The 11603-nt window shown below is 38.5% G+C and overlaps 1 protein-coding gene across 1 annotated transcript; it reads left to right on the top strand.

The window, feature by feature from the left end:
- Window positions 1-899: 899 nt before the first annotated feature.
- hibadhb (3-hydroxyisobutyrate dehydrogenase b) lies at window positions 900-8275 on the top strand. The gene is made up of 8 exons (XM_018688567.2): window positions 900-1030; window positions 2066-2226; window positions 2323-2432; window positions 2522-2643; window positions 6300-6433; window positions 6673-6749; window positions 6841-6997; window positions 7524-8275. The coding sequence occupies exons 1-8, from the start codon at window positions 961-963 to the stop codon at window positions 7680-7682; spliced, it is 990 nt and encodes a 329-aa protein (XP_018544083.1). The 5' UTR covers window positions 900-960; the 3' UTR covers window positions 7683-8275.
- The last annotated feature ends 3328 nt before the right edge of the window (window positions 8276-11603 follow it).

Genomic DNA, 11603 nt, shown 5'->3' with positions numbered 1-11603 from the left:
CAAATTACCAATGGAAACAAAAAATAATGTCACAAACAATTAAACGATTATTTAAAGATACATTATAATATCAATGCACCATTGTAATATAATCGTTGTCATAACAGGGCTATGACAACGATTATATTATAATAGTGTACTGAATGCTTTCACATACATTACATGGAACATTTAATTTAAATCTTTTTTTTTCTTAAAAATTATTGGATAAACGGCGGTGGAATGAAACTAACTAAACAACATTTTCTTTATACTTCTGCTCTACTCTATTTTAGTGGGGAATATATTCTATACTTCGCTACATTTATTTACTTTGTATATAAAGATTTTACATGGCAAGATCAATCTCAACTTAATATCATAAATATAGATCAGATTAACCGTATATGGTTAAAATTAGCTCCACTCTCGCCAACTATAGCAGGCAAATGTTTACAGATCAAAGTATCAGAAATGGTTAGTCAGTTAGCTTGTGTGTCATTCACATACACGTGCCCAGCCCACATGAATTGTGGCACACACAAAAATGCATAGTGGTTTTCGTCAAATTCTGCTTTACATGAGGTAATATACACAATATTAATATAACACGAAGTATCATAATGGATGATCTATTATGCTACTTTGTGTTACTGTGCTTGTGTGGTATTGCTACTTTTACTGAAGTAAAGGATCTGAGAAACTTCTCCCAACAGATTAGATGTAGCTCTACTAGAACAAAGCCTCTGAGATACCTTGAGAGATTTACGTCAATCTAAAGTATAAATATGCACATTATAAAGGAATTTAACAAAGCTTACTGTTGATATGAAAGTCTGTATATACCTTAGGCCCGCCCCCTACAGCTCAGTGGCTGAATTTGGGAGGCTGTGCTGCGAAGCTCTGTAGTTTGATTGGACGGGAGAACCGTCATTAACGTACGTACTGTTACGTCACACGTAAGGTCAAGAGGAAAGAAGCATGGCCGCTGTGTTGAGAGGGTCTCGGTACCTAGTTGGAAGGTGTTGCAGGCATGTTGACTTTGTACTTGGTAAGGAGAACAAACTGAGACCGTGTACGCAATGTTCACGTCGCTGCGCTTACATTAGAAACTCGTGCTGTAACTTGAAGGCCCTCTGTGGCATGAAAAAACACTAGTTTTGTTTGAAATGTTTGAAGAGAAGTTTGAGTTCGTTTGGCTGGAGTGGGTTTCCTCTGTTGGTGCTTCTGCTGCTGCAGGTTCTCTAGCTCTCAATTTACTGTCTAAGGAGTTTTGGCGGGTCGTTTGCCAGAGCTACATACAAACAGCTAACTCGTCTCCACTACAGTATTTCAAAACGCTGGCGGGTGAAAATATCCTTATTGTCCTACTGTACCCTGGCTTTTTAGGCACATTATGTAATGCCAGTCACCCTGCACTTTGCAGAAAGGTGGTAGGTGGTGTTGTGTTGTTTGTTACATATTAAACAGAAGTTAAAGGTGTTTCTGTGAGGGAAAATGTAAACTTATTTACTCAATGTTTTATTGAAAACATTCGATAGCTAGCTAGCTTATAATAGTTTTTTCCAGGTTGCATAACGTTGTGTTCTTATTTAGCTGGCAGTATTTGGGCAAACAAAGTAGTAGTGTAATAGTAGTATAATCTAACAGAAGGGTATACGCTGTATCTTGGCTTTGTGTTATTTTTTAACATAAACTAAGGATTAAAACATATTTCTTTGACTTGTGTCTTTTAACATTGAAATAAGTTTGCTTGTGTTATGAAAGAATGACCTTTTTATCGAGGCATACTTAAGTAAACCTGGGTATCATTAAATCAGATGACTTTGACACTGAAGGGCGACCATGTTAGGTTGAAATGTAAATGAAATTTAAATGGAACATTAGGCCTTTGTAAGAGGTAACAGCTGAGCAACTGCTCACCCTAAAATGATTTAAAATCGCTCTTAATGAATACTCAAATTTAGATATATAAAGAAACATGTTTTGTAAAAATTGTGGAAAATTATTTGCTTGTTTTTTGTCTCCTGATAATTAATATGTGACAAGGATAATGTGTCTGATCCATTTGGCTTTTATGTTTTAGTCTCCTCAAGGTCCATGGCCTCAAAGACACCGGTGGGGTTCATTGGTCTGGGAAATATGGGAAACCCAATGGCAAAGAACTTACTGAAGCACGGATACCCACTCATTGCTACAGATGTGTTCCCAGAATCTTGCAAAGAAGTGCAAGAGCTGGGTGCTCAGGTGGGACAGTAAAATGCACACAAGTCTGTTTATTATTTTAAAATATTTCTCCTGTTTGTTCTCTTGTAACCCCTATGATTTTGTGTGTTGCCTCAGATTGTGGATAATCCTGCTGAGGTTGCAGACAAAGCTGACCGCATTATCACCATGCTCCCCTCTAGTCCCAATGTCATAGATGTGTACACTGGTCCCAATGGCATTCTCAAGTATGTCTTCCTTTCTCTTTTAATATGTGCAAGATAAGCTCATGACGTTATCCCAGGTCCTCCTAACCATTATATATTTTTCTCGACAGAAAGGTAAAGAAAGGCTCCCTCCTCATTGACTCCAGCACTATCGACCCCTCTGTTTCGAAGGAGATGGCTGCTGCTGCAGACAAGATGGGCGCAGTTTTTATGGATGCACCTGTATCGGGAGGTAAATTTTAGATTTTCGACCATGATTTAGATCGTATAATTTAGACTACCTTTTGCCGCCTAATCTCAAAATACATAGACACAGTTGTGACTTTATCAGGTTGACTTCATCTAGATAAAACTAGTGCAGTGTAATACAACAGCCCTGCACTGCACTAGTTTTACCTACGCTGCCTTCACAGAGGTTATAATGCATTTTGATTTAACTGTTTTTAAGAGGTGTCTGTTAAATTTTATAGTTGTTTTGGGGGCCCTTTTAGTGCTGTGACCTGTACTGCATTATACTGAGAGATGCCTCTAATAATTAGTCAACCTTCTGAAATAAATAGATGAGCAACGGGGTTCAATAAATCAAACATTCATCCAATTTTACAGTATTAAAAATGTAGGTTCAACAATATACCTTGTGATAAAATGGCTTCCTACAGTATTACAGTTTACCTCATGTGTTCTGTGTGAAATACAGGGAAAGGGCTCTTATTTACATGGAACTGGGCAATATATCAGCTGCACTCACCAGCTACCTCAATACATGTCAAGTTGCACTTACTATTTCTGTGGTGGCAAATTCAGTGTTGTCACTTGCACATGCTGCTTTTTTTGCTGAAGTCCTGGTTAATAAAGTGCACCAATATCTGAGGAAGAGGAGGTGGAGAAAGAGGAGGAGCAGCCTCCTGCCTGCACAAATGTTCCTAACTGTTAAGTGTGTGCTGTCTGAGTTTCTTGGGGGTCCACACAGAAATCGTTTGTTTGAACCTGGCCTGCCAGGACAGGACAGCCACTTTCTTTGAATTGAAGTTGGTCCATTTTATGGTCTGGCCCTAAAGATTAGTAATGATTTATATGCTTCCGTCCTGTGGTAGTGTGCATGGATTAAAGTTATCCTGCTTTCCTGCTTGAACTTCTCAGTGTGTGAATGTGTGTTGGCATGCGTGTGGTAGCAGCAGTTTAACTTGTGCAAACTGTCATATTGTCATTCTGTCATACTTTAATATGTTATTTAATATGCCATGTTATTCATCAGGCTTTTGCTCCTAAATGAATTTTTTTGAACATCTCCAGTGGTCAGACAGAAATCAAAAGGAGTACAGTGGCATGGCCGTGACTGTTTAACCCAGTGTGGTTAAAGCTTAAGCATAAAAGCACACATGGTGGTGGGGACATAATTGAGTCAGCATGTGTCTGATAGCCGTTTCTCCATGTGAAAAAAATGGCACGATGAGATAACTGCCATCTTTCATTTTTGCTCCGACTGGAAAGTTCTGAAATAACTAAAAATTGAGACTGGTGAACTGGTGGTGTAGAAGAGAAGAGTATTAATTAGAAACTTTGTATATTTTAATTTCAAGGCAGAGATTTAAATCTGGGACATGTGACAGGGAGTGACCGTGCTGTTTTCTAGTAAACATTCCTAAACAATAAATAGGTCATGTTGGAAAGTAATATCTTCAGGTCATGTATTTTTCAGATGAGTTTTCCCCTCCAAAGCACTCTAAAGAATCAGGTAGCCGTTCATACTTCTTTAAATGATAAAACATTTGAAGAAGCACATCGTTTCTCTAGTTTAAGTCTAAGTTAAGTTTTAGCAGTTGCATAGCTAAAAGGAACGCATCAGCTGGGGAAAATCCACAAACATGTTTTCTAACGGCTTTGTTGTTGTAATCAGAGGGCATGTTATGTGCTTAGTAGACTAACCATGATTGTCCCACCCAAGAAAGCTTTGCGCCTTTTCTCTTTTGATTCATAGACTAGTAATTTTGTGTCTCTCTTGATACATGGTTATGTTGGGGCATGTTTCACCTGCCTTTTTATTTGAGAAATTAGTAGTAGGTTGGACACAGTTTTTAATCATTTTTGCATAATTCAAATAATCGGTCATATATCCCATATTTTTTTAGTTTTAAAAAAAGTATTTAAATACCTGCCCTTATGTGTACTTAATTTCCTAAAAGATCTAATGTCAAATTTATTATCCATCTATACTATGTGGCATCTCCTGAAAAAGTAATTCACCATCAGTTTTCTGTGCTATGCAGTTGACTCACTGATCTTTCTCATCTCAGTAACTGTTGTGGTTGAACCTCATTCAATGAAACCAAATCGGAGGTTGTAGCTATCTGTTCCGATAAAGCTGTTTATCATATTTTGTAAACCATACAAATTTCAGCTCCAATGTGTTAACTCAGTTGTTAAATCCTGCATTTTACATCTCGTGCGTGTGTGTATATATATATATATATATATGTATGTGTGTGTGTGTATGTATATATATATGTATATATATATATATATATATATAAACTACTGTGATTCTGTGTGCATCTATTACCCATGCTTTTGTTATGTTTCTTTGGCTTGACTGACCACCTGTTTCCACCAGTTCAGTCTTTCCAAATTCTACTTCATACAAAGTGCTGCTGGCAGACTGCTCCCAAAGACTGGGGGGAAATGTATTACACCCACTTTGGCCTCTCTCCATTAGCTTCCTGTAAACTTTAAGATTAATTATAAGACTATGTTGGTTAATTTCTTGGCACCCATGTGGCTTGCACCTGGTTATTGTGTTACTGTGCTTTTAACCCCATGTGAACCTGAATGCACCGTCAAATGTACCAGAAACATAGATACAGAAACAGCTGTTCCTGAATAGACGAAGGCTGACCAAACTTTTTCCTACAAAGTCCGAAGGCTTAGGACTGACATGCTGACTGAGAGCAGGCTACATAGTTTATTGTCCTCATCCAAATATTTTTGTTTAAGGACTGACCTGTTTTTAATATTATTATGGCTGTAATGGTTTCCCATTTATTGTATTTTTTCTAATATGTGTCCGTTTTATTCTTTTTGTGTAGCTTTTAGCCTTGCATGCAGTACTGCTTTCTCATTTGTAATAATTGCTATGAGTCACCTTGTAACCCGGTTTTGAGAGAGGCTACATTCATAGTTCTTTTTTCTTTTTCCATTCCAAAAGCTTTAAACATCAATCAGACATTAATTTATTTATTCAGGATTATTCTTCAACACTGTTAAAATTATATTTTGTAGCCATTTGGTTGCTATTTTTTTTCCAAACATTTTAAGTGTGGATTAGAGAGCTGACACTACCAAACTACAGAGATTACAGTAAATTGCAAATGAGGGAGAGAGATGGGAATCGATGTGCAGCAAAGACATTTAAACTTAGTTATTTCAGTATCTCTCTATTGTATCTCAGTGAACATTTTCCGCACCTCTGTTTTCCCGAGAGAGTTTTGTGTATCAAGAGAATGAACAGTGGTGAGGCAGAATAAACCATGGCTATTGTTGGGCAACAAAACACTTTGGATGGGGCTTTCATACGGTTTCTGTTCACTAAAACAGTAGTATGAACTTCAGTGTAAAGTGTCATAAGAACTGAATTTTCCATAGTTCTTACATGAACAAAATGAACAAATTTTTCATACTGTGCTAAACACGTATCATAAAGGATAGTAGCTGCTATTCCAGCTACTTGGAGAATACTGCTTTTATTACCATGATTAATTTGATCTAAATCATATGATTTAGATTTTCAGTGTGCTTTTATTTAGACTCAAAAAAGATCCTGCGCTATATACCAACCATGACTGCACGCTTGCACATGGTTTGTTGTATGTAAGCCTGATTTCCCATTCCCAGGTGTGGGTGCCGCTAGTTCGGGTAAACTGACTTTTATGGTTGGTGGAGCAGAGGAGGAATTTACTGCAGCCAAAGAACTACTCAGCTGCATGGGAGCCAATGTGGTGTACTGCGGTCAAGTTGGAACTGGACAGGTATGAGCAGAGATTTTTTATTAATTCAGAAATGACAGGATGCATTTGTGATTCAGATGAGGAAGTGTGTTTCTTTTTTTTCTTTTTTTTAGTTATGTGTGTAAAGACAGTAGCTGCTCAAGTGCATATGTGCTTTTTAATCAATTTTGTACAAATAAAAATTGTAACAGTCCTAAAAATATGAGTATTTACCCTGGTGTTGAGGTTATTGAATACTAATACTCTGTCATCTGTTACAGGCTGCTAAAATCTGCAACAACATGCTTTTAGCCATTGGAATGATTGGTACTTCAGAGACAATGAACCTGGGAATCAGGTGAGCACAGTCAGGAAGCTGATAATAAATCACGTCAGTATATGCAGTCGTAGTATATTTCCTTTAACATGAAATTTGACTTCGCTCACAGACTTGGTCTTGATCCTAAACTGTTGGCCAAAATCCTGAACATGAGCTCAGGCCGGTGCTGGTCTAGTGACACTTACAACCCTGTGCCTGGAGTCATGGAGGGAGTCCCCTCTGGGAATAACTACCAGGGAGGCTTCGGCACCCAGCTGATGGCTAAGGTCAGTTTGAAGTCATGTTATGCTCACTGTACAAGACTCCATTTCCCAGGCCTGCTTTTCAGTTTGAGCAATAGTGTTTCCACAAAAATTCCATGTGTGTTGCCATTGTCATCACAAATATGAGGTGATAGTTATGTTTGCTTTAATTATTGTAGAGAAATCATGAGCTGAAAAAGACACAAAAATATATTCATGTTTTGCTTTAAGTGGATTTTTTCCTCAATCATACTGCTGTGTATTTATCAGATTCATAAGTCAGTCAATGTGTCGAATGCAATGCATGTAACAGGGACTGAAGAGACCATATTAAAAAAATAAAGAGTTTCTGTCTTTGGTCACACAAGTTAAATGCAATGCAATGAACTATTCAGCTGCAGTTTACATCCCTCTTAAAAAGGAATCAAGCCCATATTATGACAACATAAAGAAAAATTCTCTGTGGTGTGTGGACTGGTGGTTTTGGGTTTAGAGTTTAATTTTCTGCTCCACTGGTTTTTCTAATGTATGTTTGCTTTTCTTTTTTTAGGATTTAGGCCTCGCTCAGAACACAGCCACCAACACAAAGACTCCTGTCCCCCTCGGCTCCTTAGCTCATCAGATGTACCGTATGATGTGTGCACGTGGTTATGCCAATAAAGATTTCTCCTCCGTATTCCAGTTCCTGCGTGAGGAGGAGGGCCAGTAATGTCAGCCTCCACCCCGTCCACAGCCTTGCCAGGTCTGGCCCTGCACAGGACTAACCTAGAGTAGTTAGGGTGCATTTCGCCCCATGGATGTTTTTGTTTTGTTTTTTGTTCTTTTCAAAGTTTTTAAAGACATGAAGCCCAGAGAGCTCCAACACAGCGTGACCGATCATGTGAGCACTTCTCTCCTATTGGAAATCATGTTACCTGTGTGATCTAGCCTTTTTTTTTTTTTTTTTTTTTTAAATGAAACACTCCTTTCAGTTTTTAGAAGCAAGTGAATTATCAGATATGAAGATTAGTAAACTGTGGAGGCAGGGGCAGCTCTGCAGACCACATTACTTCTTATGCAAAGAGTGTGGTGGGAATCTGTGGTGTTAAGAGGACAACACGTTAGCTCTGTTTGTCAAGGCTAAACATCTGCAAACAGCGTTTAGTCTTCACATATTTATCTATTTGTTTGTGATCATTTCTTTATGTTGCTGTTTTGTTTCTGGTCATGGGGATTATCTCTTGACAGTGGAAATGTTACTTGGGGATAAGAGTGTCATATCATATCCTGTTAGGAAATAAAAACAAATTGTGATGTCTTAAACTTTGTGAACTACTAATTTACCTCCTTTCTTCACAGCTCATCCTTTATTCATTTCTGGATTTGGATGGTACCTTGGACCCAACTGAAATATCAACAGATTTTTTAAAAAAAACTGCTAGAAGTACCATGTTTATTCAGTGACTGCTAATGTCATAAATTCTGTTTTTGTTGGAATAATTATAACACAGATTCAATGGGAAGAACTTTTGTGTGGATGCTGTTTAAATAGCCGAACTCACGCAGTCCACAAACTTTGCATTTAAACGCAGCCAAAACTCAGACACAGAGGGAGACAGATGCTGATTCTCACGGTGAAATTGGCAATTAAAATCTTAAATCCCTCGTATTTGGACACGCACTGCATAATTTTCCTCCATGACTCTGAGCGCTAGTAAGTTAAATAGCTCCCAAATGTTCTAGATTGCGTCGTGTGTCCCACTGGTTCAATAGTAACGATAATATGTTGAACAAAGATGCTCATCAGGATCCTGGCTGCAGAGCAGATGCAGTGGCGTGATGCTGAGACACAAAAGCAGAGTTGCGCCCTTTGTCCCAAACTACAAGGACTCATCAACTTTTTTTGAGTCAGAAATAAATTATCCAACACATCTTACCCCGATTATAGAAATTCCTCCTTTAATGAAGACGAATGTTTTTTTTTAAATAGCATGTTGCCTACTCCACAACTTTCAAAGAAAGTTGCGATCAACTGTTGCATCATGCAGCCCGCCTCAGTAATTTGGAGGATCTGGACCTCTTTCCTATCCCCCTACTTAGGCCAGACCCGGGAGGGCGGCATGTTTCTGATGTGGTTTGCCGAGAGCCACTGAGGGGCCAAGGTGCTACAGGTCATGCGATCACAAGACAAACCCATAAAAAGTCCATTAAGCACTGTAGGCTAAGAGCTGTGTTGTCATCTACTTGATAGGTGCTGCAAACAGAGCAGCACTTTGGTCTCAGGCCTCCAGCAGACTGACACACACACACACACTGACATCATCTGTTGCAGCGCGCGCGTCACTCATCCCTCCTGCTTACCTTAAAGCGTCTTCAACACTTTTTTTCTCCTACGCTTTGCATTCAGCGGTTTGTGTTTTTGTTTTCGAATACGGTGATGACACAAATATATACTGTGTGTCTTTTTTGTGGTGTGTGTGTGTGTGTATGCATACAGGCTAATTTTGCAACAACAGTGGCCTATATGCATCAACAAAAAGATGCATGTATTTTGGGGTTTTGTCTACAAGTAAATTAGTTAGACTTGGCTGTTGAAAAATGTCCCGATGTTATATATCAGCACAAATTTCGTTATGCTGTTTCCTTGTTCAAGATTATTTTTAATCCATGTTTTGACCACGTGCAACGAAATAGAATTTTGCAGTTGAAGCAGTGACAGTCACATGGACCTAATGTCCAGTCTATGGGGTTTTAATGGTAGTTAAATAGTTAAATAATAGTTTTCAGTGGGTGCTATACTGTAAGATAGAAACACAACTCTGCCCTTCAAGAACTGTAAAACACGATTTGCAAACTTATTAGAGCCACTGTGTACATCAAAACACTGTCCCATTAAAACACATCACCCCGTACAGGCTAATTATTTTTATTAAACCGGGTCTGTGTCTCACTTCAAGAGATGAACTTTAATTCAGCTGCTCACGATAGGACTAAACGTTTTGTTTTCTATTTGTATATTTCAGGCTTTATCTGCAAATTGTTGTATTTTAGTTGTAAATTGACGTCAGCTGGGCGTCGACTTTCACTGAAAAATTGACTTTTTGCGCGTGATAATTAATTAATGGTTTAGAGTAACATATGCCTACCTCGATCACTGTGATTAATAATACCACGTGGTTATTAACTAGCCTCATTTTCAGACAAACTGAAGCTTCATTTAAAGGTTGCTATTTTGCACGTGCATGTATGTGGACTAGAGTTCCGTGTGTGTGTGTGTGTGTGTGTGTGAGTGAGTGAGTGACGGCATAGTGAAATGAAAATTAAATGAACAAATGAAATTGCTTCTTTATCAAACACCCATGACCTGGACTATTTGCAATTCAACTGGCTTAACTGCCCATATGACGATTCCTACCAGCTGCTATATGCAGTTTAGAAAAACAGCCGCTCACTAATGTGTGAACAACGTGCCTGAGATGATTCCTGTCCAGCCAACACTCACTTATTCTAGCTCGGCCATGTAGGAAACCCGTCGGTTTTTGTCTGTTCAAATGCAGTGTGCTGTGATAGTAAATAAAAAACCGATTAGTTTGCCCAAATTCGGTTATCAGGACGATGCAATTAAACCCCCCAAAAATCAGACATGAACTTATTCAGTCACATAAAACATTATGTTTTTTCCCCTGAAATGTAGACCACTGCTCACTCTTGCCTACAAGCTATGAACTTGGGCCATAAAGATTTACAGCCTCAAAAGGTGGGAAAACTCTATTAAAAATAAAAAAAAGGTGCTCAAATTTAGATTGGTATACATTCCTCTGCGTCTGTGGTCTCACGTCAAAATAGAAAAATAAAACAAAAATGAAAGTTTAAACTATTTAGTTTGGCACTACTCTTAACCTCGTCTATCATAGTAGGCCAACACAACTGAGCGTTTTAAAGCCATATACAGACTAAACCGTAAACAATGTCTACCGTGAACTGTTTTTAGCTCTGCACCCTGCGTAGTAGAGTCCACCTCTGGTGGGATTATATACAGAATGTAGAAACATGCAGACATGCTGAAGACTGGTTTACTTTCCCATGAGTCACTTTTTTACTCTGGTAGATGAACAAAATAACCAGTGTCGACCTTTGATTTTGACTATTTAATGCCTGTAGGTTTTTTTTTAATCTTATTGCCTTAGTCTGGTGTGAAGGATTAATGAAAGAGAAAGAACAAACAGAGGTTATTTGTCCTAAAAACGAGCACATCCTGTCATGAAATCTCCTCTTCGGCACTTAGCGGTGTTTTCTCTCCGGGCTTCCTGGCGTGAGTCGCCTGTTTGGCCAGACTGCAACTTTCAACTTGACCTTGGCCTCCAGCCGCGTCCAACCCGTATGAGAAAGAGTGCAGCCAAATGTGGCATGCTTTTGGTATTTTGTGGTTACCGAACCTTTGTTTACATTGGCACGTTGCAGTGCCAAATGTGAGAATTGTTTCTTTTATTAATGTCAGTATGATTTGGATTTTTAAATATATCCATACGAGATTTGTATTTATTTCTCTGTGAAATTCGCCTGCCCTAACCACTGTGCTTAAAAGCATCACTTAAAGCCAATCAATCAGTTCTGATAATTAACAACATGATGGTACGTTTTCTAAAAGTCT

The sequence above is a fragment of the Lates calcarifer genome, linkage group LG15 (genome assembly GCF_001640805.2).
Source record: "Lates calcarifer isolate ASB-BC8 linkage group LG15, TLL_Latcal_v3, whole genome shotgun sequence".
In the NCBI taxonomy this organism is placed as follows: Eukaryota; Metazoa; Chordata; class Actinopteri; family Centropomidae; genus Lates; species Lates calcarifer.
The sequence above is the reverse complement of the archived record's forward strand: the minus strand, read 5'-3'. Positions and strand labels throughout refer to the sequence as shown.